At 35.9% G+C, this 25,828-nt stretch overlaps 1 protein-coding gene and 1 long non-coding RNA gene across 15 annotated transcripts in view; one reads left to right on the top strand and one right to left on the bottom strand.

Moving 5' to 3' along the window:
* Positions 1-25,828, top strand: part of ep300b (E1A binding protein p300 b) — a 47,942-nt gene that overhangs the window by 18,074 nt on the left and 4,040 nt on the right. For 7 of the 14 annotated variants that reach the window (XM_048199115.1, XM_048199165.1, XM_048199179.1 and 4 more), the window contains exons 14-29: positions 1,001-1,459; positions 7,831-8,055; positions 8,187-8,346; positions 11,893-12,044; positions 15,917-16,156; positions 16,976-17,064; positions 20,696-20,806; positions 20,989-21,045; positions 21,162-21,239; positions 21,651-21,718; positions 21,975-22,125; positions 23,300-23,446; positions 23,567-23,846; positions 23,977-24,144; positions 25,187-25,348; positions 25,429-25,710. In XM_048199115.1, the coding sequence (XP_048055072.1) occupies positions 1,001-1,459; positions 7,831-8,055; positions 8,187-8,346; positions 11,893-12,044; positions 15,917-16,156; positions 16,976-17,064; positions 20,696-20,806; positions 20,989-21,045; positions 21,162-21,239; positions 21,651-21,718; positions 21,975-22,125; positions 23,300-23,446; positions 23,567-23,846; positions 23,977-24,144; positions 25,187-25,348; positions 25,429-25,710 (2,829 nt within the window). The remainder of the gene's footprint in view (positions 1-1,000; positions 1,460-7,830; positions 8,056-8,186; positions 8,347-11,892; positions 12,045-15,916; positions 16,157-16,975; positions 17,065-20,695; positions 20,807-20,988; positions 21,046-21,161; positions 21,240-21,650; positions 21,719-21,974; positions 22,126-23,299; positions 23,447-23,566; positions 23,847-23,976; positions 24,145-25,186; positions 25,349-25,428; positions 25,711-25,828) is intronic. The other 7 variants (XM_048199187.1, XM_048199148.1, XM_048199196.1 and 4 more) reach the window with 3 other exon arrangements.
* Positions 20,871-22,141, bottom strand: LOC125273663. Its single transcript, XR_007186117.1, has 2 exons — positions 22,004-22,141; positions 20,871-21,210 (listed from the first exon to the last, which is right to left on the bottom strand). It is a non-coding gene; the product is annotated as an uncharacterized LOC125273663 (long non-coding RNA).

Below are 25,828 nucleotides of genomic sequence, written 5' to 3'. Positions count from 1 at the left end.
GAGTGTATAACAGTTTTTCTGTCATAATCTCTTATAAAAGACAATATAAACTGACACATGCTAAATTTTTAAGAAAAATGACTTTCATTGAGATTTAAGCATAACTTGAGATTATTAGGTTAGAATTGCCTTATTGAAACCTCTTTTGTTTCATGTTTTACCTCTTGTGTTTAGTTATGTTGTGTGTGATTTAGTGTTACTTGAGTGTATTCATAAAACTTAATGTTAGGATGTAAATGAGGATGGATGATTTAGCATTTACATCATTAAAAAAACCTGTTTATACACTTATTATTTAGCAAGGACACATAAAATTGATCAAAAGGATAGTAAAGAAATTTATAATGGTAAAAAGATTCATATTTCAAATAAAATGCTGTTCTTTTCAACTTTCTAGAGAAAAAAAAGTTAAAATCTTTTCAACAAAGAATCCTGAAAAAGATTGCACAAAAATGTTAAGCAGCTGATTTCAGTATTGAATATTTCACAATATTACTGTTTTTTTACTGTGTTTGTTGATCTAAATAATGCAGCCATGCATAAACAAAGTTTAGCAACTCAAACTCTTCATATAATATTTTCAACAAAATTATTTGGACCAAGCAGCCATTGTTGCTAAATAGATTGTAAATGTTTAATGCAAAAACTAAAATACATTTTAAAAATCTAGTTAAGATTAACAGCATGTTTTTCACAGATGGTTCTTTACTGCAGAAACTCAAAGTAATTTGTTCATATTTATATGTACCAATATACATAGTAATACACAAAAACACAAACATTTTAAAACATGAGGTGAGACTCCAGTGAATCAGTTTTTGAACAGATTCAGGAAACTTGCACAAACTTGTGATCATTGCAGTATTGATGATGTGTGGTGTTATATCACCAACAAAACTATCGGGAATGTGTTAAATAATAAATGCATCGCGCAGACATTGATGTGTAGTAATACCACCCAGTTAACTCTCACCTCTTTGTTGTCTTTTTCCTCTCTCAGAATCAGATGCCCACTCCACCGTCGCTGGCAGTCAGTAGTCCAGTAGCTCAAACTCAGTCTGCGGTCTCTGGCTCTGGAGCCTCTGTTGGCCCTCAGGGGCCTCCGTCCAACCTCCACCAACCTGCTCCACAGTCAGGATTGCACACGCACTGTCCTCCCTTACTCCAGAACTCCCCTTCTCCCGCACGCAGCCTCACCCCTACCCCTGCACCGCACCAAACGCCCCCGCAGTTGCCGGGCAACCAGACTCCCCAGCCCCACACCCCCACTTCTTCGACCACTATGGCCCCACCTGCAACGCAGCTGCCCCCGATGGCACAGGGGGTAGGCTCAGAAAAAGCCAGTCAGCTACAGCAGCAGTCACATGGGGGCGGAGCCACCGGAGGCCCCCAAACAGGGCTAGCGTCATCTGTGCCTTCCCAGAATACCCACGGGCTTTGTGCACACCCACACACTCCTGTGAGTATCCCAATCGAGAATGTGTTTGTTTAGGGTGCTTTTGCTTGTACCTTCACATCTTCTCATAAGTTGACTCGAATGTCAATGAAGAGCCTCCATTTATTGTTTTTGTTTAGATCTGCTGTGAATTTAGGGATTTTCGTGACGTGGAAAATGCGGACAAAATCGTGGAATCCAGTCATAAAAATGGATTTTACTGTATAACTTGAAATGTCATGGAAATTTGGCGAAATTTGGATGAATAGATCAAAAATAGGATAGGGCTTGAGAATAATATTAAAGCTCAAAAAGACTGCTGTTGAAATATGAAGTCTGCATGTTCTGCGTGTCTCTTGTGTGAATGAGTGCCGCAGTTTTGTCTCTTACACTCATACTCAAGCACGCATGAGGCTCGTGGTGTTTTCAGCATCTGCCATTTCGTTATATGAGGACAGACCACTTAAACTTCATCATCAGATACAAAGAAACACAAAAGCCTTCACTACGACTCAGCAAAACAAAGGTTTTTGAAACCTGAAAAAATTTGAACAGAAATTTATTACTATTGTGGAATATACTTCTCAAAGTAATAATATAGTTTGGTCCCACTTTATATTAAGAGGCCTTAACTACTGTGTACTTACATTTAAATTAATAATTTGATACAATGCACTTATTGTGTACATACATGTTTCTACATTGTACTTATATTTTAAAAACACCTGCATGTAATTACATCTGTAATTAATTTCTGTAATTACATTTATAATTACACTGTTGACCCATCCCTTACACCTTACCCCTACCCTTAAACCTACCCATACCACCAAACCTGTCCCTAACCTTGCCCATATCCCACCTCAATAGCAGCAAGTGTTTTGCAATACAATATGAACCCAATAAGTACACTGTACTTATTTTTGATCTAAGTACATAGTAGTTAAGGCCATCTAATATAAAGTGGGACCTATACTTTTTAAAACATTTTTTAAATGTACTTTTTTTGTCCAAGTTTTAATTTAAACTGTAAACTTCTGTTGTGCAACACTTAGTTTGCAAAACTGAAAGGAATTGTTCAAGTTTCATTTTAAAAGATTAAGTTTAAGACCCGTTCACACCAAAAATGATAACTATAAATATAACTACAATGATAATTAAAATGATAACTATATTAGCATCCCAATATCGTCTGCCACTTTAAATGCTCGAGCTCTTAAAGCAGGATGGATTCTGTCAATATTTTTATCGCTCATCAGCTGGAAACAAAATCGTTCTGAAAGTGATTCCGATGATACAGTTTCTCTGTGCCATTATCATCATTAAAGGGATAGTTCACCTAAAAATGAAAATTATCCCATGGTTTACTCACCCTCAAGCCATCCTAGGTGTATAAGACTATCTTCTTTCAGACGGACACAGTCGGAGATATATTTAAAAATATCCTTAGTCCTTCAAGGTTTATAATGGTTGTGAATGGGGGACTGAGTTTTGAAGACAAAAATAATGCATCCATCCATAAAAAAAGTAATACATACCACTCCTGGGGATTAATAAAGGCCTTCTGAAGTGAAGCAATGTGTTTTTGTAAGAAAAATATCCATATTTAAAGGTGCCCTAGAACTTTTTTTTTAAAAGATGTAATATAAGTCTAAGGTGTCCCCTGAATGTGTCTGAAGTTTCAGCTCAAAGTACCCCATAGATTTTTTTAAATTCATTTTTTTTAACTGCCTATTTTGGGGCATCATTAACTATGCACCGATATAGGTTGTGGCCCCTTTAATTCTCATGCTCCCCCTCCCCCGGAGCTCGCGCTTGCCTTAAACAGCATAAACAAAGTTCACACAGCTAATATAACCCTCAAAATGGATCTTTACAAGATGTTCGTCATGCATGCTGCATGCATACATCGGATCGTGTGAGTATAGTATTTATTTGGATGTTTACATTTGATTCTGAATGAGTTTGAGGCTATATGCTCTGTGGCTTAAGCTAACATTACACACTGTTGGAGAGATTTATAAAGAATGAAGTTGTGTTTATGCATTATACAGACTGCTACCTAGTCTGATGATTCAGCTGTGCACATCCAGACGTTAATACTGGCTGCCCTTGTCTAATGGCTCGATCATGGGCTGGCATATGCAAATATTGGGGGCGTACATATTAATGATCCTGACTGTTACGTAACAGTCGGTGTTATGTTGAGATTCGCCTGTTCTTCTGAGGTCTTTTAAACAAATGAGATTTATATAAGAAGGAGGAAGCAATGGAGTTTGAGACTCACTGTATGTCTTTTCCATGTACTGAACTCTTGTTATTCAACTATGCCAAAGTAAATTCAATATTTAATTCTAGGGCACCTTTAAAATCTTATAAATTCAAATACTAGATTCCGGCGGACGACTATAAGAAGAATGCACAAGAAGAATGTGCAAATCATGGGATAATTTTCATTTTTGGGTGAACTACCCCTTTAATGGGGGTGTAGAGACTGGTGTTTGTTTAAATTTAGAGTGATTTTTAGAACTATGTCTTCATCATTATAGTTATCATCCTTGGTGTGAATGGGCCTTTAAAGTTGTATGCATTAATTTGATTAATAAATGAAACATAGGGCCCTGTGAATTCCTTGTTGTGGTTGCAGTTCACTGTTTCTCTTTGGATGTTGCATCTCGAATGTTTGACTCTTCCTTATGTCTTAAGGTATACTTCATTTTCCACGTTCTGATCCTTTTCGAAGTACTCTTGAATGCGGAAAGACGCGTTTGACACGTTAGTGGACTTTGTTTCAAGCGCTCAAGTAACACCCACATGTGGTGTTGTACGAGCCAAAATTGGGCTGCGGTGTGCGCGGATGTCCACGGACCCTCCTTGTTACGAAAATTACGTAGCTCAAACAATGCATGGACCTTCGTGAAACGCGGACGGCCGAAGTTTACTTTGGGCTTTAGTGTCTCTTATGTTTGTTCTCTCTCATTCTGCTGTTCAGCAGTTCCTTTTGTCTGATCCTTCTTTTGTTTGTCATTGGCTGTTCTCTCTTAGGGGGTTTTCACACTGAAGTTTAGTTCAAAACAGAGCACGGTTCACAAATTGTTAAGCTGTCATGCGGACCAGGGAGCGCACTGAAGTACCGAACCCAAGACTACCTGTTGAAGATGATCTGAGTTCAGTTGCAATGAACCTGTGGCATGATTCATGTGAATGTAAAAGCAACTCGAACTCTGGTCCGCACTTCCCGTTTAGGAAGTAACATGCTCATGCATTTTAGCTGATGACGACGCCATTAATTCAAACACGTGTAGGGGATAACAGTGGTGTACCTTTGATATGACAGTGATTTACCTTTGATATGAGCGACAGTGAGCATGCAGAGTGAATGAATGTGACCCGCAATCAGCTCTCTCCTCCTCAAACAAGATTGTTTGTGCGCAGCAGAGAAGCCGCCGTCATGCATCACACAGTCACAAGTATCATTCATTTTTCTGCGCATAATAGCGCCAAATTAAATAACACAGTATATTGACCCCGCATTGTTTTTTTTTTTCTGTCATGCGCGCTGTCAGGGCTGTCCTTAGGGCGGTGCGACCGCTCCGGGCCCCGTGCTTGAGGGGTCCCTGCGGCAAACAGACAGAGGGCACATTGTGATGATGCAAGATGACCGCAAATGCATTGGGGTTTGATAGAACTAAGTAAGTGTGAAACCAGAGGCTCCAGAACAATTGCATTCAGATCCGGTCCGCCACGGCTGACGAGCCCAGTGTGAAACCCCCCTTAATCTGCTGTTTGTTTTGGCTTTTCCTTTATACTCTTGATTCTCATTGCTTTTCTTTGTTGACTGTTGCTTATGGGTCTTGTTTTTTTTTATTTGCTTGTTCTCTTACTGTATTGTTCTGCAATGGCTGTTCCTTCTGATGTTCGTTTTTGTTTGTCATTGGCTGTTCTTGCATACTCGATTATTCTTTGACTTGTTCTGACATTTGTTTCTCTTTTTGCTCGTGCAGTACTTATTTTTAAAATAAATTTTATTTATCTATTTTTTTAGTTTGCCGTTCATTCTGACTTTTGTTTGCCATTGGCTGTCCTTACTTGCTGTACTGTTGCCATTTTTCTATTTACTCCTGTGCTGCTGTATTTTAATTGGCTGTTCCTTCCAACTTTTGTTTGCCATTGGCTGTTTTTTTTTTTGTTACTCTACTATTCTTTATTGACTTGTTCTTGGACATTTCTATTGGACATTTCTATTAGCTCTTATTCTACTTTTTAATTAGCTGTGCCTTCTGACTTTTGTTTTCTTTTGGGTCATTCTGTATCAACTCAACCAGAGGTCCCTGGCTCAAATTTTTAATTTTACATTTTTTTTTTCTGTAGAAAGACAAACATTAATAGTGATGAAAGCCAAAATATTAAATGTCACAGATGTATATTTACTGAGTAATGCACTATTTTGTAGAGGGGGGTCAAAATGACAATTTTCACCTGAGATTTGGAGCCAAATTAGAGGGGTGTAAAAATGACTTTAGAAAGATGGCAACATCGTTATTTTATTTTTACAGAGTTTGGTAGGTCTGTTAGTACAATCCGTTGACTTTAACAATCTTTGTTTCATTATAAGCCAATGGTGACAGTTCAGAAATGGCAAAAAGCACTTCTTGTGTTTTTTGCCTCAAGTTTGCATGCCTGTAACTCAAGAAGTATTAAAGATATCTTAATATCCTTTTAAAATTCTGGTTCTTAACAAACTTTCCTTTTGGTAATCTGCATTTTAAAGGCCTTCAATAGTTCAATCCCAGAGAAACGGAGATCTTAAATTGGTAAATTGTACACATTTTCAGTGGTCAAAAACCAAATGTGGGTCACTTTGCATATAGCTGATACTTTCTTTTCTTTTAAAGAGGAATATCTTAAGAACAAATAATGTTAAAACTAGAAATTTATCTCGTGTTTTTTCTATCAACACAATTTTAAGAACATACCTGTCTGAGTGCCATAAATATTATTTTTCTAGTTGTTATACCTGTAACTCTGAAAGTATTAAAAATATCTTAATATACTTCTAGATTCTCATTCTTTGGAATCTTAATTTTTCAGTCCCATAGATATGGAGATCTGTTTGTCTTTGTACAGAAAAAATATTAAAGGGTTAGTTCACCCAAAAATTAAAATTCTGTCATTTATTACTCAACCTCATGTCGTTCCACACCCGTAAGAACTTCGTTAATCTTCAGAGCACAAATTAAGATATTTTTGATTAAATATCAATCCATCTGATCCACACATAGACAGCAACATCATTGCACCTTTGGATATCCAGAAAGGTGTTAAAGACCTCGATAAAATAGTCAATGTGACTACAAGGTTCAACCTTAATATTATGAAGCGACGAGAATATTTTTTTGTGCACAAAAATAAAACAAAAATAATGACTTTATTAAACAATTTGAACCGTTGTCATACGTAGTGAACTCAGTGTAGGCTTCCTTGTTTACGTCCGAACGCCAACTCAGTATTGGCCGAAGTTGAACACGTGAGCAGCACAACGCATGCATGTGATGCTGACACAGGATCTGGCCAATAATGAGCCGGCATTCGGACGTAAACAAGGAAGCCTGCACTGAGTTCACTGTGTTTGACAACGGTTCAAATTGTTTAATAAAGTTATTTTTGTTTTGTTTTTGCGCACAAAAATATTCGTTGTCGCTTCATAACAAGGTTGAACCACTGTAGTCACGTGGACAATTTTAGTCATGTTTTTAAACGTCAAAAAGGTGTAATGACGTTGCTGCCTATGTGTGGATCAGATACCCTCGGATTTCATAAAAAATATCTTAATTTATGTTCTGAAGATGAACGAAGGTCTTATGGGTGTGGAACGACATGAGGGTAAGTAATTAATGACAGAATTTTCATTTTTGGCTGAACTAACCCTTTAACAAAACCACATTTTGGAAACTTCCCCAGCTCAAATTTTTGATTGATTTGACATGAAATGACCCTATTTGGCTGTTTTCCTGTACTCTATTTTGTTTATTTGCTGTTCCTTCTGATTTTTGTTTGCTATTGTCTGTTTTTGCTTTCTCTACTATACTTTATTGACTTGTTCTAACATTTGTTTCTCTTTTCATCCCTAAGCTATTTTTTTATTTGCTGTTTCTACTGACTTTTGTTTGCCATTGACTGTTCTCTCTTTCCTCCTGATTCGCTTCTTATTTGACTGTTTGCTTTTACTCCTTTCTGTTGTTTCTCATTGTCTGATCTCTCTATTTGCTGTTCCTCCATAATTCTGTTTGTTGTTTGCTATTCTCTCTTAATCTGCTGTTCTATTCTTTCTGTTCCTCCTCATTTCTGTTTGCCATTGGTTGTTCTCCTAATCAGCTGTTTTGTCGCACCCTCAGCTGTCTCAGAAGTCGTCTCTTACTGCGGACGGTCAGGCCTCAACTCCTGCCTCGGTCAGCAGTGCTGACCCTAGCTCGCAACTGACATCGTCTGAGCCCACCGCCCCACTCGACCCCAAAACTGAGGTCAAGCAGGAAGAAGAGGATGAGAATGAGACGGAAGATAAGGCCTCAGGGAAAATGGCCGCCATGCAAACTGAGATAAAGTCTGAGGAGAAACCAGAGGTGAGCAGGAAAAGACAAATGACATATAAAGTCACTAAAACAAAAATACACTTTTGTCATCTGTTAAATCTGAGACATGCAAATGACTGATTGCTTCCCTAACCTTATATTAATTGGTCTGCTACATAAAGAAGGAGGAGCCTGCAGGTGATGAATGCAAGACGGAACCAATGGAAACATCGACTGGGTCGACAGATGAGGATAAGAAGCCGGAGGTCAAAACCGAACCCAAAGAGGAAGAGACTGCAGGGACAAACAGCACTCCCGCAAACACACAAAGCAAGAAGAAAGGTAAAACAAACTCGTCCACACAATCTTTCATCCTTAAAGGTGATGTTTTTTCAATGTTAGAATACTTTTGCAAGTACACTGCTTTCCAAATTATTATGCAAGTGACATATCAGTAAGATTTCAGTAGAATAAACATTCAGATTTTAGTTTTTCTAAGAAAATGTGTGTTTGTTTATTTATCCATGTCTTTTTAGATAACTGGTATCAATCTCAGACAAAATAATTTGCCAGATCTATGGAAACCCTACTTAAAGAGGTTGTTCCACATTATTAAGCAAGTCACAGTTCTCATGCAATATGGAGAGGAAGAAAGATCTTTCTGAAGATGAAAAGCATGAAATGGTGCAATGTTGTGCAAAAGGCATGAAAACAACTAATATTGTGTGAAACTAAATGGAGATTATCAAATTATCATAAGATTTGTGAGTGATTTAGAGCACAGCAGAACTCGGTCAGATAAAGGCTTATTAAGGAAAGTTCCTGTCAAAAAAATGAATTTTATTATAAGGGCAGCTATAAAAAAAGCCAGTGTTGAGCAGCAAACAGGTATTTGAAGCTGCTGGTGTTTCTGGAGTCTCAAGAAGCTCTCCATGCAGGCTGGCAGTAAAGATGCATTTTAGACACCACTAACCAAACTTCACAAAGAGAAACATTTACAGTGGGTGTACAAATAAATTTTCAAACAGTTTTATTGCTGTGGTGTTTTTTGCAGCATGGGATAGTACACAGTGCATTGTATTTCAGAAGGCACTATCCTCCTTTTTATACCATAGCTGAAAATGGCCAGTTATGAACTTCACATATCTTCCAAAAGTCATGGGGACCTTCCATCTCACTTCCCAATATTCCAGCCCAAATCATCACCCGTCAGCTCCTTGCTGACGTCGCAGTCTTGTTGGAACGTGGTGGCCATTCACCAACCATCCAGAAATCCATCCATCTGACCAAGTTCTGCTGTGCTCTAAATCACTCACAAATCTTATGATAATTTGATAATCTCCATTCAGTTTCACACAATATTAGTTGTTTTCATGCCTTTTGCACAACATTGCACCATTTCATGCTTTTCATCTTCAGAAAGATCTTTCTTCCTCCCCATATTGCATGAGAACTGTGACTTGCTTAATAATGTGGAACAACCTCTAAGTAGGGTTTCCATAGATTATATAAATTATTTTGTCTGAGATTGATGCCAGTTATCTAAAAAGACATGGATAAATAAACAAACAAACATTTTATTAGAAAAACTAAAATCTGAATGTTTGTTGTACTCAAATCTTACTGATATGTCACTTGCATAATAATGTGTATAGTGTATAATGTGCTGAGAAAACTATATGCAAGCCATAGGTGGACTGTAAATGTGGTGCTTTCATAACATTATTTATATATATAAAATGTGTGTGCGTGTATATATATATATATATAAATTTTAAATCAATAGTTTGTTCATTTGCCATTCACAATGCTTCATGGGATTGTAGTTCTTTCCCTCTTTAAAACCATCAAGTGCATAGTGTTGTACCTGTCTTTTTGTCTGCTTTAAATCAAAGTAATGTTGTGATAGCTGGTTAATTTGGTTTATTGCTTATATCTTTTAAATGAAGACTTTTGCGTCTGGATCCAAAGTCTTTAAAAAAATGGACAGGCACTGTTGCGCTCTATGGTGTGAGTTTGGGGTGTTACTTTTTGTTTCTTGACTTATTGTCATACAGGGGGCTATTTGAGAAATCTATTTGAGGAAAAAAAATATATTTTTATTCTGTTTGCTGAAACTAGTGGCACAGAAATCATATGCTTTCACCTTTAAGGATCCTACAGACGTTCTTATATAATTTGCATAAATTCATTAACCAAAGCAACTTACAAAAAGGAAAAACACCATACAAGAAGGTCCGTGTACTTTTGTGTCCATTCCTTTTTCGTTTTTTAACCACGTCAAGAAAAACAAAAAACGAACCGTTTTTATTTTTAAATGCTATGGTGAATACCAAAATTTAAATTAAAACTGAATGCACAAATTTAATGTGCACAAAATAAATATTGACTTCTTTTCAGATTTTTTGTTTATTACGTTTTGCATCTTTATAAACCAAAATTAAAAATGGACAGATTAAAGTCGAAGATATGTCAATTTACAAGTTTTCTTTTGTAAAATTGTTGTTTCTCCCATACTTTCGAGAGCCATGTCTTTGAAACATGATAATAATTGACTTGATTTCCACCCCATTCTCACTCACGGTGGGGTCCAGAGAACGCTATACTGCTGGCAAACGCGTCCAGCGAAGCGGGACATTCTAAGTGCTTCACGTAAAAAATGCTTAATGTGGCTTAATGTAGGTGATATTGGAGGAGCAAATTCACTACACCTTATAAGCAGCCCACTATGAACACAATTAATAACACGTTAAGCTTTTTCCTTGAAAATAAAACACGGGTATGAAGAAAACGCTTAATGCATTAAGACACTGATATTAAATGACCAATAAAGATATGCAGACAAGCAGGTCAGGCCGAATATGAAGACAACGCGCTTTCAACGTTCAGCGTTTTCCACTTACAGAAAACCATTATAAACGCTCAACATAAAAATATTGTCCTTCCACTTCGTTGTCTTAGCCTTTGATGCTGTTGATGACAAGAAAATAGTTTTTCCCTGGTTGTTGTTTTATTAGGATTAAGCCACGTAAAGCGTTAATGTCCAGCGACGCGGCCGCAACGCATTGCTTTCAATGAGAATTGAGAAATATTTCATGTCAAACCTCCACTGAGGCAAAGGACATGGGAATTTTGTCTTCATGAAAATCACATATTGAGGTATAATTTTGTCATCATAACAAATGTTGGTATATTTTCAATTTGAAAAGCATGGCATAGCTAAGTAAGTGACTCCTAATCCCAATCAATTGCTCAATAGAAAACAATATAAAACACCTAACTGAGCCAGACGAAAAAGTCACAGTAATGTAGATGTCGTTTTGGCCTTTATTCATTTATACATGCAGGCTCTTGAAGAGAGTCATTCTGTTGACGCCAGAGGAAAAGCCACTAGAGGGCGCTTTAGCGTCTGTGTGTGTATGACGCAAAACACTGGAAATTAAATTTAGCATTTTTACATATTAAGAAACAGGTTGTATATCATTTATATTATTTTTCACAAAATAATAATCTTGCATAAAGAAAAATAGCCTGTATCTGCTAATTCTATTCATCAGTGTTAAAATAAAAAACAAAGAAATTTTCGCATTTTCCATATTTAATTTCTGGTTTAAAAAAGGAAAAACGAATGGACGCAAAAGTACACGGACCCAAGAATTACTTTTGTAATTCATTTTATATGGTGTTAAAACTAAGGAAAAACATCAGGTCTCATTGCATGAAATCTACTAATTCTGTTCTAGTATCAGCAGGTGCTTGTTCATATTCCTTTCCGCAGTTTAATATGAAGGACAAACACTGCTTTGAAATCAGTACTCATGATTTTCATATGAATATGTACCTGATTCCTGACTCTGCTGCTTCCTTCATTTCCTTCCTCTCCATCAGTCTTTAAGCCCGACGAGCTCCGCCAGGCTTTAATGCCCACTCTGGAAGCTCTGTACAGACAGGACCCAGAGTCGCTGCCCTTCCGGCAGCCGGTGGACCCCCAGTTACTGGGAATACCCGTACGTATTCGAACTAGTAACAAAACTAACCTGGTAAGGGCCTGCGCTGGCACGCATTATGCTACAAACAACCTAGCACTTTTCAGTTCTAGTCTCATTACTTTTTTTTTTTTTTTTTTTACCTTTACTTTTTTTTTTTTTTTTTTTTTTTTTACCTCTCTTCCTCTTCTGCCTGCTGTTGTGTGTTTTGTATATGGATGTGAGAGAGACGTTGCAAGCTTGCTTCTGTAGCGTTTCTGTCAGAAAAGAAGAGCGAAAATAAGGCAGCACAGACTATGAACATCTGTTCTTGCGGTCAATATGTCTTCATCCCATCAAAAAAGACAGAAAATTATGTTAGACACAATGCACATCAGGAGAATTTAAAAACTTAAAGCTGATGTTTGTAGTTCTTTTGACATTAAAATATAAGATGAATGTGCTGAGATGACCAAAAGCCTTTTTTTTGACCAGTCCAACACTGCAACTGTGAGTTTGGGGTGGGACTACCTACTAATTTTTTTGGGAATACTACTATTTTTTTTTTTTTTTTTTTAATCCAATGGTGATGTTAATGCTGCAGAGATTACAGACTTAAGCTTTAAGCTTGTTTTATTTACACAATTTTCTTAAACTGAGGAATGTAGTTTTAAGATATATATAGATTTGGGATATGAAACAAGAACATTTTAGTTAATGATAAATCAATGATTTGGTGAAAATGAACTGGCACTTTGAACTAGTTCGTTTTCAATCTTCAATTGGCAGTAAGTCTTGCTGGTTGTTTGCCATCAACAAAATGAAACTGCTGTGAATGATCCCATAGCCTGTGCTGGCCTTATTTTCTTTGTTCGTTTAGTATAGTTTTTTTTGCTGTCATCTGCTTAAACTCCATGTAATTCATTATTTTTAACCTGAGCTTTAATCCATCACATTTGTTTCATTTTGCCACATAAAAAGCCTCAAGTTTACCATCAATCCCCAGAGTTATGGCCAATATTTTTTAGCTGTAACCAGCATAGCAGATTAAAATTTACAGATTGATCAATGCATCACATTTATGCAAAGTGGCCACAAATGTTTAGTGTCATATGTTGCATGATGGGATCAGTTGATTGAAAATGACTTTCCTGCTATTCTGGTTATTTTGCTGCTTTAGCAGTGATTTGATTAAATGATGCACTGGCCCCACTTAAAGGGTTAGTTCACCCAAAAATGAAATTTCTGTCATTAATTACTCACCCTCATGTCGTTCCACACCCGTAAGACCGTAAGAGTAATTAATGACAGAAATGTAATTTTTGGGTGAACTAACCCTTTAGGTATGACAAGCAAACATTACAAACAAAAAGAGAGATGTTTGACCTAAAAATTTAACTTTTGGCGCCATCTTGCTGATAGCCATCCCACTGCTGCCACCGAATGTGCAGGGTGTAATTTATTGACGGCACCGAAAACCCAAAAACGCAAAGTAAATTTGAACAAAATGTCTATAACAATCCTCATCCAGTTATCACAGATGACTCAAAAAGTCAGACATTTATTTGGTCAAAAGGTGTGGGAACCCTAAAGAAAAAATAACTAAATTATCATGTGTAACTTTGGAGTGCTTATAATGATTCTGGGTTTATACACTCTCGTCACTGGTCTCAGATCAGTGTTTGTTAATGTATGTTTGTTTGAAATGCCTCAGATTGTCATGGCATTGGTGTCGTTCCCATTGCATCTGTTTAAAGGACTCGTATGGTTGTGTGGGCATAGATCAGGTGACTATTGTAAATACTGTAATTTGTAATATTTAAATAGATTGTACTGCAGCACTGTCAGATGCTGCTGGTGGTTACAGGAACCCTGCAGTCTCTAGACTTTTGATGTGAACCAAAAGTAAAACTTGGTGCTGAAAAACTCATCATAAGTCTGTTTTAAAGAAAATCAACTCTCTATGGCACACAACCTGAATATTATGGGGTCGACACCTGAAGGAATGTATTTTTACTGTGTCTTTTGATGATTTGTGATGTTGGACTTTAAAGAAGGGAGTCCAGCTGTGCTTTGTGGTGTAAACGCTCATAGCTGCGCTGATGTAATTGAATGTGTCTGTGACGATATCACCCTGCTTGTACTCACCTCAGCTTACTGTACCCTAAACGCTAACCTTGCCAACATCACCCTAGAAAGCCTGTTTATTTGGCGAAATGATTCATTTTGCATCCAGGCTGTCCTCCAGATGTGAAATGAATCCACCAAACCTGGATTTAAAATTAGTAAATGTTTTCTTAAAGCTTAAAATGATGACAGAGCAATGAATACATTCCTAATGGTTACAGGGTGAAGAAATGCCAGGATCTTATTTCTCCCCAAAATCAAAAGAAAAATGCTAAATTATATTTAGCATAAAGTAAATAAAGTTTGTTTTTAGGACTGTTATTTTTATTTTTTGCAATGTAGCTTTATTGTGGCAATTAAGCACAAATAATCTCTTCATTTTGTACCTATATTATTAAAAAATAAAAATATTTATTGTTATAATAATAATTAATAATAATAATAATAATATTTATTATTATTATTATTATTATCATTATTATTATTTAAAATCATCATAAATGTATTACTAATACTTATATATTGTATACTTACAATTTAAGTTATATATCATTACTGCTGAGGGAGGGTTAGTTCACCCAAAAATGAAAATTCTCTCATTAATTATTCACCCTCATGTCGTTCCACACCCATAAGACCTTTGTTCATCTTCAGAACACAAATTAAGATATTTTTGATGAAATCTGAGGGTATCTGATACACAAATAGGCAGCAACATCCTTGCATTTTTCAAGTCCCAGAAAGATACTAAAGACATTGTTAAAGTAGTCCACACGACTACAGTGGTTCAACCTTAATGTTATGAAGCGACAAGAATACTTTTTGTGCACCAAAACAAAACAAAAAATAACTTTTCTCAACAATTTCTTCTCTTCAAAGCCAGTCTTCAATGCTGACGCAGAAGCCGGCCAATAGTGAGACGACATTATGGCGTAAAACCTGGAAGCGCTTCAGTGTCTCTACAATGTAAACAGCATTGGAGACTGACATGGAGGAGAAGAAATTGTTGAATAAAGTCGTAATTTTTGTTCTGTTTTTGTGCACACAAAGATTTGAAGACTGAGGTTGAACCACTGTAGTCGCGTTGACATTTTTAACAATGTCTTTAGTACCTTTCTGGGCCTTGAAAAGTGCAATGACATTGCTGCTCATGTGTGGTTCAGAAACCTCTCGGATTTCATCAAAAATATCTTAATTTGTGTTCTGAAGATGACAGAAGGTCTTACAGGTGTGGAACGACATGAGGGTGAGTAATAAATGACAGACATTGCATTTTTAGGTGAACTAACCCTTTGTGATTTTAATAAAGCCAATTAAACGGTCATTTAATTGCCATGAAAATAAAGACAATGCAAAAATCTTACAGGTCTTAAAAATTTGCTTAATTTTCTTTACGCAAAATATAATTTTCCAGGCATTTCTTGACATTTTGAATGAATTTCAGACTACTATCTGATAATATCTTTGCCCATCCCAGTTCGTCTGCCGTCATTGGCGCTGGCCCAAAGATTTGTGTGTTTTGTTTGTGTGTATGGGAGAACAGGAGAGAAATAGGGTACAGATTTGAGTGAGGCAGTGGGAGTCTGTTACGTTTTTCTCTGTTTGTGCATGTGAACCTCTTCTACAGCGCTCAACATTGTCCCCCTGCACCCTCTTCTCTCCCCCTGATTCTCAACCCGCCGGGCCACCATCCATCGCTCCTTCTGACTGGAACTTCATTTCATCTCATGATGATGATGATGATGATGATGATGATGATGGTGACAATGATGGCCTTCATCCTTCATCCTGCTTACTGTGCTCTGGACTCCGTCCTCCAGGACTACTTTGACATAGTAAAAAACCCCATGGACTTGTCCACTATCAAGCGTAAGCTGGACACGGGTCAGTACCAGGAGCCCTGGCAGTACGTGGACGACGTGTGGCTGATGTTCAATAACGCCTGGCTGTATAACAGGAAGACGTCACGGGTGTATAAATACTGCTCCAAACTGGCTGAGGTGTTTGAACAGGAAATAGACCCCGTTATGCAGGAAATGGGGTACTGCTGTGGAAGGAAGGTGAGCTGTGTGTGTGTGTCTGTGCATCACATCTTTTATTTAGGTTTGTGTTTGATTATTTGTTTTTGTGTGGATTGTGTTTGTATGGATTTTGTAAAAAGACGTGGCTCAATCAATCAGTTTTCATTAGTCAGAATATTATCAAACATATTTGCTAATATAACTATCATTAGTAATATCATTGTTTTTTTTATTATTATTAACAGTAATTCTTCCAGCAAGCAAAATGGTAATGCATTAAATGTTAAATTAAATATTATTATTACTATATTAATATACTACCATTTAATACCAAATATAATAACTATTATTGTTATGAAATATAAAATGATTCTTCCAGCAAGCACTAGTTAATACTTGCCTTAAATGTGTTAAAATGCATTATAATATAAATACTTATTGTTCTTATTTGTTAATAAGAATTATAATATACTATCATATAATACCAAACCTATTTAATAATAGAACTATTATTATTAGTAGTATTAAATATATAATAATTCTTCCAGCAAGCAATATATTTAATATTTGCCCTGAATTTATGTTAAATGTTATATTTTTTATAAATTCATACTATTATTATTATTATTTTATTAAATAACAAGAAATGTCATCTTTTGTCATATTATTATTTCCATGAACAAAAGCACTACACCACTTATTACAGTGTTTTCACCATGGGTACGTTGTGATTTTTGTCACATTGTGAGGTGGATTGTGGTTTATTGCTTTAATATCATTATCTGGCCTAAAATAATGGGATATTGCTACCCCACTTCTTTCTTTTAATGCCTTTATCCCTCTTTTTCCATCTCTCAGTTGGAGTTTTCTCCTCAAACTCTGTGCTGCTATGGCAAACAGCTGTGTACTATCCCTCGCGATGCTGCGTACTTCAGTTACCAAAACAGGTCAGTATTACACACACTATACACCATCACTCACACCCTTATCTTAATACTATTCAGTGTAGCCATTAAAATATTGAGTTATAAATTGCATTAGAGTAAGAATAACCACTTGAAAGTTCAAAGCGACTTAAATTGGGTCTATATTTATGCATACAAACTCAAGCAAGTTATTATATTCATAAGAATAGTTATATCATAGTGAATGTGGCCTGATGGGTAATTGACTGACCTCATCAGGCATATCATCACACATTTGCATTTCAGCCTAAAATCTATTTCATGTTGCCTGGCAGCATTAAAACTGCTGCTGTGAAGCAGCCCAGCGGTAGAATGAAATTATGAAAGTATTATGAAAGCTGTTGGTTTTCTGAACACTTAAAGACAAACATATTCAGATTTGATAGACATTGTGTATTTGTATGATAAAATTCAGGTGAGTATTTTTAAATTGGTAAGAGTTGTTTTCGTGTGCTTTGTAAAAATGTAAGCGCTGTTCTGCTGTGAGCACATATTTCCCACATCAGGGTGTTGTTGAATTTCAGGCCTGTTGATTTGACTTTCGGTGGCAAAATAGACCACATTTCACATCTCTGCTCTTTTTCTGATTTTAAATGGCCATTTTAAAGAGGGTCTGCATTTTTGTCTCTAATTCTGTTTTGAGGTTTTTGTTGATGTTCTTACAGTTAACTGTATTGGCAGGTGTGTTGGCAAGTATTTGTGTTGATTACCTCAGTTGGTAGCTATGAACACACACACACAAAAAAACAAGTGCTAATAAGAAGGAAGCACCAAAACTATTGCAGTGCACTTCCTCTAATGTCTTAGTGAAAATCATTGCCAATTTTAAACGGAGTTAAATCATGCTAGTATTTGCCAGGCGACGTGAAAGAGTTTTGCTGCATCTTTCACCAGAATCCGAGGTTTCGGTATAAACACAGAAAAGCTTTTGTATTCATTTGGCTACATTAGTTAATATGGTCCTTACTTTTGTTGTATAAAAATGCTACTTATGTTAATGCTACTATAGTGTAATATTATATATATATACAGTACAGTCCAAAAGTTTGGAACCACTAAGATTTTTAATGTTTTTAAAAAGTTTCGTCTGCTCACCAAGGCTACATTTATTTAATTAAAAATACAGTAAAAAACAGTAATATTGTGAAATTATTACAATTTAAAATAACTGTGTACTATTTAAATATATTTGACAAAGTAATTTATTCCTGTGATGCAAAGCTGAATTTTCAGCATCATTACTCCAGTCTTCAGTGTCACATGATCCTTCAGAAATCATTCTAATATGCTGATCTGCTGCTCAATAAACATTTATGATTATTTTCAATGTTGAAAACAGTTGTGTACTTTTTTTTTCAGGATTCCTTGATGAATAGAAAGTTCAAAAGAACAGCATTTATCTGAAATACAAAGCTTCTGTAGCATTATACACTACCGTTCAAAAGTTTGGGGTCAGTAAGAATTTTTATTTTTATTTTTTTGAAAAGAAATTAAAGAAATGAATACTTTTATTCAGCAAGGATGCATTAAATCAATCAAAAGTGGCAGTAAAGACATTTATAATGTTACAAAAGATTAGATTTCAGATAAACACTGTTCTTTTGAACTTTCTATTCATCAAATAATCCTGAAAAAAAATATTGTACACAAATATTTTGTACAATTGTACACATTAAATGTTTCTTGAGCAGCAGATCAGCATATTAGAATGATTTCTGAAGGATCATGTGACACTGAAGACTGGAGTAATGATGCTGAAAATTCAGCTTTGCCATCACAGGAATAAATTACTTTGTGAAATATATTCAAATAGAAAACAGTTATTTTAAATTGTAATAATATTTCACAATATTTCTGTTTTTTACTGTATTTTTAATTAAATAAATGTAGCCTTGGTGAGCATACGAAACTTCTTTTAAAAACATTAAAAATCTTAGTGGTTCCAAACTTTTGGACTGTACTGTATATATTTGTCTTTATGTGGATTTAAATAACAAATATCTCAATGTCTCAATATCACCAATGATAATAAAATTGTATTATTATTAAAACATTGAAAATAAAAAGTTATATTATAACATAACATTGCATTATTTTATATTATAACATTTTATTTCTAATGTTGTAGTAATGACATTGACATTAATCAAAATAATGTAATTTAACAACATTATTTTATATTATTTTGACAATTTTTAAATGTGTATTAAAAACAAAAGGTTATAACAAAACAAGATAGTGTTATGCAATTATTTTATTATTTTGATAATTAAAAGTCTATTAAAAATAAAAGTTATAACATAAAACAAGATAGTGTTATGCTATATATTTTTATTATATTTTAGTAAAACATTAAAAAAGTTATCTTATAACAATTACATTGTGTTGTTTTAAACTTTTATTTTTTAATAACAATAATCAAAATGTAAATTAACATTTAATTATTAAATTTGGATTGTTTATTAAAATATATTAAAAATAAAAGGCAAATAAAAAAGGCAAATGTCAAATAAGATTTGATCTTAATGGTCTTTATGCAAAATATCCTCCTTTTTTAATTATTGATTTTTGGGGCATCATGTCTCCTGGATATGTTTTGTGAAATTCACCCAAAAAGTACAATATGTCAATTTCTGAAAAATTGCTTTTTTTTATTGGAATATACAAAGAAAACAACAATATTAATGAATCTCTACATTACTTTTCTGTTTTTCTTTTAACAACTACTAAGGGTGGACACAAAATTGAACAATCACAACCCTCAGTGAGCCCTAAACCCCCAACCACCCCCAAGGAGGAGAATAAAAATTAAGTACATTTTCAGAAAAATAAATAAATAAAAATAAGACAATTATACACATTTGCATAAACAAATGACTCCATAGAATAATTAAAAATATATATTACAAATCAACAAAGACCACAGTTTTTATAAAATGTTTCAGTGGAACCTATTAATGCAAACTTAATTTTTCACAAGAGTTCATGCTGCCAACTTCAGGGTGTACTAACTGTTCATCTGTCACACATTTTGTTTTGGTAATGAATCTTGAGACCCTCTTTAAAATGCACTGGAAGGATGATGGGTCTCTGTTGCTCCTGTTCTCATTCTTCTCATTCACTCCGTCCATTGTTGTCCCTCGCTCCTCTGGGCGTCACGGTTGTTTTGGAGCTCAGTGGACGTGAGGGAGCCCGTCTGTGCTTTGCCTCGGCTTCCTGCTCTCTCTCTTTTAGTTTCATTTTCTTCTTCTACATCTGACCCACCCCTCCACCTGTCCAACACTTAGCTCTTTGTCCCTCATAACAGTTTTGTTTCTCACACTTTTTTAAAATATTCATTCTGCCCTCCTCCTCCCCCCTTTCTCTCCCTCCTTTTTTAACGCTTGTGATGTCTGCATTGGCCTGCTTTGATGTGACCAATCATCCGCTCCGAAATTTACACGCAACCAATCAATCAATCTGCCCACACAAAAACCCTGCTTCATGATTGGCTGCTCCCGGCGACGAACCTGCCTTCTCCTGTGTGCCTGTCTCCTGGCCTGTCCTGCCCTGATTGGTGGCTGCTTCCACGTGCCCTCACTGTGATTGGCTGTGCTCTTGGCGAACGGTCTAGTTCACCCAAATATGGGCTTCTTGCTGACAGGTACCACTTCTGTGAGAAGTGTTTCAACGAAATCCAGGGGGAGAATGTGTCCCTGGGGGACGATCCAACCCAGCCTCAAACGTGAGTAACCCGTCTACACATTTGTGTTTTCATCTTCTGCTTCATTGTTATTGCCGTGATGTTATTCCTCAGTATCTGATACCGTTGAGTGTTCGTTCATTGATTCTCATGACTCACTCGATTGGGCGGCCTCCTCTTCTCTCTCTCTCTCTCTCTCTCTCTCTCTCAATTTCTCTCCTCAGGTCCATCAATAAAGATCAGTTTCAACGGAAGAAGAACGACACCCTCGACCCCGAACTGTATGTGTACTTTTTCACATATTTGCTCACTCTGATTGTCTCATTTCAGTTTGCTTGTAGTCACGGCTTGGATTTGTTGTCGTCATCTGACCTTTGTTTCCACCCTTCTTCCTCAGACTGCTGGAATGTGCCGACTGTGGTCGAAAAATGCATCAGATATGCGTTCTGCACAATGAGACAATATGGCCGTCAGGGTAAACTTGTTTTATTTGAGCACACTTTTATTTGACACTTTTCACTGCAAAACAGAGCTTAAAAACTTTTAGAAGTTAGTCTTTTTTCTATTTATCTTTATTTTATATGAGCATTGCATGGGTTTTATCCTATTAAATGCAGTTTAAAACTGTCAGTTTTAAGCAAGACATTTTAAATGATTTTTTATTTTTATTGGTCATATTAAAAAATCTATGCAAACATGGAAGATGTAGAACGACTTGATGTCCTTTGTAATTACTAGTTTCATCTAGTACTTTTTAAGCTATTTAAATCTTTCAGCTGTATGATTGATTTTATGATTTTTATTATTACGTATTTTATCTATAGAGCCAAGTTACACAGTTTTCTGTTTCCAAATATTCCTCTCTGTCTTAATCCCATCCATTCAGGTTTGTTTGTGGGGGCTGTCTGAAAAAAGCCAATGCAACAAGGAAGGAGAATAAATACTCTGCAAAGAGTAAGTGGGAGCTTTTAAGAGCTTTACAATTTTGCTATACTCATAAATTGCATTTGCTTATAGAATGCCTTGCTTAACCAATCAGAATCAAGTATTCCATTGAGCCAAGTAATAAAAAAAATATATTGGCAGATCTTGAGTGTGACACTATGTGTCAGTATTGTACTGTTTTATACTAATGAATTGCCATGCTGTGTTGTAAAATGCCATATTTGTATTATTTTAAACTCCCTGCTCTTCTTTCTCTTTATCCCAGGGCTTCCGCAGACAAAGCTTGGTAACTACCTGGAGACACGAGTGAATGAGTATCTGAAGCGTCAGAGTCATCCAGAATCTGGTGATGTCACCGTCCGTGTGGTCCACGTCTCTGATAAAGTGGTGGAGGTCAAACCTGGCATGAAGTCCAGGTGAGGGACAGTGCAGAATTTTATGTTGTTGGTTCCAAAATCCAAAACCTTAAAAGAAATATTTGCTTTATTTCTTGTGATTTGAAGTATTATTGTGATTTATTATGAAACACAACAATGTTCCATAAGCTTACATGCAGTAATACACTTGTTCACACAATGATTTTGTCATTGAAGGTCATCAAGTTGCTGCATTGTTGGTTGTAGTAGGTATTTATACTACTGAATGCCCTAACCAGTGTTATTTTAGTATAATTTACTGTATATACTATTAAAGTATTTATTTATATTTTGAATTGGATTTTTAAATTTCCAGTTTTAGTCATTTTGTTCTATGCTTTTGTTTTTGTTGTTCATTTTATTCGTCTTTTTTTTAAAATAATATTTCTGTTTAGTTTTAATTTTTTTTTTTTTTATTATTATTATTTCAGGCAACATTTCTTTTTAAGTTTATTTTTTTAATATTTATATTTTATTTCAGTTTTATTTTAATTAACAAAACATTTTAATTTTTTTTGTAGTTAACAATAACAATTGTGCATCTTTGAAATATTATTGGACTGCCATAGCTTTTGAAAATCTAGTCATATGAATTGCCTGTGGAGAAGGAAAAAAAAGCTTTGTTTTAGCAAGAAATAAGTTGGAGGGGAAATTGTTTGTAAAACAAACAAAAAAATTGCAGCACTGCATCATGAAGAACATGAACGATTATCAATGCATGAATCAAACTCTTGTAATACCAATGATTTTTCCATACTAAACATTAACATCTTTGTCTTGCTTGGACTCAACTACAGTGTCTCAGAGAAGGCAGCTCACTGTCACACAACTCTTTTTACTCACTTTAACTTGGACACAACTACATTGCATTGCCTTCATTGAAAATGAATGACTTCAGGATGCTTTGACACTGCAAAACACTTCCAGTGCAGAAAGCCTTTAGGCAGATAAAAAAAACACACACTTGCAATACCCAAGTTTGTGTAATATATTGATAGAAAGTGGATTAATGCATAGATCTTTGATTCTATAACTGTAAAAAATGATAAATATTCATACTTGCTTAATTACAATTTTAAAGACCTCATTCCTTTTATAGTAGGCTTTTTGAGAAGTGGTCTTTTTAATGTTCACCGTGAAACAATCTGAAAAATGTACTGTCTTTCTATCACAGGTTTGTTGATAGCGGCGAGATGTCAGAGTCATTCCCGTACAGGACAAAAGCTCTGTTTGCATTTGAGGATATTGACGGAACAGATGTCTGCTTTTTTGGAATGCATGTGCAAGAATACGGTTCCGACTGCCCTCTGCCCAATCAAAGGTTAAAAATAACAAAGACGCAGTCACACACGTGCACGTGGATGGCATTACAAAGGGGTCTGAGAAACTCAAGTAACTAGCGATATCCTCTGTCTCTCTCCCTCTTTCTCTTTCCATGCAGACGTGTGTACATCTCCTACCTAGACAGTGTGCACTTTTTCCAACCCCGTCACCTGAGAACAGGAGTCTATCATGAGATCCTCATTGGATACTTGGAGTACGTTAAAAAAATGGGGTTTGTCACTGGACACATCTGGGCTTGCCCACCAAGTGAGGGTGACGACTACATCTTCCATTGCCACCCGTCGGATCAGAAGATTCCCAAACCTAAACGCTTACAAGAGTGGTACAAGAAAATGCTTGACAAAGCAGTAGCTGAGAGAATTGTACATGACTACAAGGTACTGCGACAGCTGCACTTATGATTGACAATAATAGAAGTTTAGACTTGAGTCAGCATACTGCACAATAGTCTTTTTTCCTTGGTACTTCTAGTACTTTACTAACTATTGCATGCTTCTTTTCATCCAGGACATTTTTAAGCAGGCAACAGAAGATCGTCTGACCAGCGCAAAGGAGCTCCCATATTTTGAGGGTGATTTTTGGCCTAATGTGTTGGAGGAGAGTATTAAAGAGCTGGAACAGGAGGAGGAAGAACGGAAGAGAGAGGAGAACAACACCTCTAGTGAAAGCATTGATGTAAGTGATGGACCAAATTTGTAACGTACTCAAGTGCCAGAGGAAAACATTTGTTGGGCATAACATTTCAAAATTTAATCAGCAAACTAAGTAACTTTTAGGGCGTTTTTCACAACTGGCATATTTGGAGCGTTTGTTTCAGAACCTGATGTGTTTCAACCCTTAGTTGGTTCATTTAGGTATATATGAACACTGCAATCGTGCTCGAATCTACAAAACAATTGCTCCAAGATTGCCTGAACGAAATGGTCTCGGCCCAATTGAAAATGAACTCTGAAGCGTTTTGGTTTAGGTCAGAAAGCAATCTGATCCAGCGAACCAAGCAGTGTCATAATTCATAATGGAAAATGTGTTATATAAAAAGCTGCAGTGTCAGATTCTGTGAGTTTTTGTGGTTGAAAACCAAAGAGCACCTCTTCATCTTAAAATGTTGTGTAATTGCTCTTCTCCATGCATTGCACGATTGCTGCCTTGATTCTCACTCTAACTAAATTTTTTATATATATATATATATATATATATATATATATATATATATATAATATATATCTCAAATTTTAAATCAGAGCGTGATTTAAGGGTACATTCGTTTAAAGCCACAATAAGCCAGCGGAGTGAACTTGTCAATCCATCTTGATGGATGACAACGCAGCAGAACGTAAACAGGTGAACTCTGATCAATAAGAGGACAGTTTTTTACTCACATGTGACTTGCATAAACACGTTTTGGTATGCTTTGAAACATTGCCTTGTGAAAGTGAACTGAACCAAGAAGTAAATGCAACATTGTAACAAATTATGTCCCTGTTTTGGAACAAAGCAAACAATCTATAGGTGTGAAAACACCCTTAAAAGTACATCTTGAGAAACTGAGCACATCCTTTGGGTATTTAGCCTTTGGGTATTTAGCCAGCTACTGTCCTCACTTGTATTTAACTAGATTGTAGAGTTCGTTAAGGTGCAGCTGCTTTAATACTTAACATTTATTCTTAAAACTTTATTATAACTTAATGATTAAGGTTAATGTGTTTTGACCATCTAGGCGACCAATGGTGACAGCAAGAATGCCAAAAAAAAGAACAGCAAGAAGACTAGCAAAAACAAAAGCAGCTTGAGCCGGGCCAATAAAAAGAAACCAGGCATGCCAAATGTCTCCAATGATCTATCCCAGAAACTCTATGCCACGATGGAGAAACACAAAGAGGTATGTAGCTCCCAAAAAGCATTTTGTCATTACATGTTTGGGCCGAACTCACAAATGTCAACATATTGCTTAATTTCAAGGTTTTCTTTGTTATTCGTCTCATCGCTGGCCCTTCTGCCAATTCCCTTCCACCCATTTTGGACCCTGATCCCCTGATGGCCTGTGATCTAATGGATGGACGAGATGCTTTCCTAACACTTGCACGAGACAAGCACCTTGAATTCAGCTCGCTGAGGCGGGCCAAATGGAGCTCCATGTGTATGCTAGTAGAACTGCACAATCAGAGCCAGGACCGCTTTGTCTACACGTGCAATGAATGCAAGCATCACGTTGAGACACGCTTTCACTGCACTGTTTGTGAGGTAAGAAATGTCCATTGGGATGTATGATACTTTGATTGTCAGTAGAGATGTTTTAAAAAATACTGTATTGTGGGGTTTGATGTTGGATAAAACACCACATTTTTTAAAAATCTTTTTC

The sequence above is a fragment of the Megalobrama amblycephala genome, linkage group LG1 (genome assembly GCF_018812025.1).
Source record: "Megalobrama amblycephala isolate DHTTF-2021 linkage group LG1, ASM1881202v1, whole genome shotgun sequence".
Lineage (NCBI taxonomy): Eukaryota > Metazoa > Chordata > Actinopteri > Cypriniformes > Xenocyprididae > Megalobrama > Megalobrama amblycephala.
This window is presented reverse-complemented; position numbering and strand designations above follow the sequence as displayed.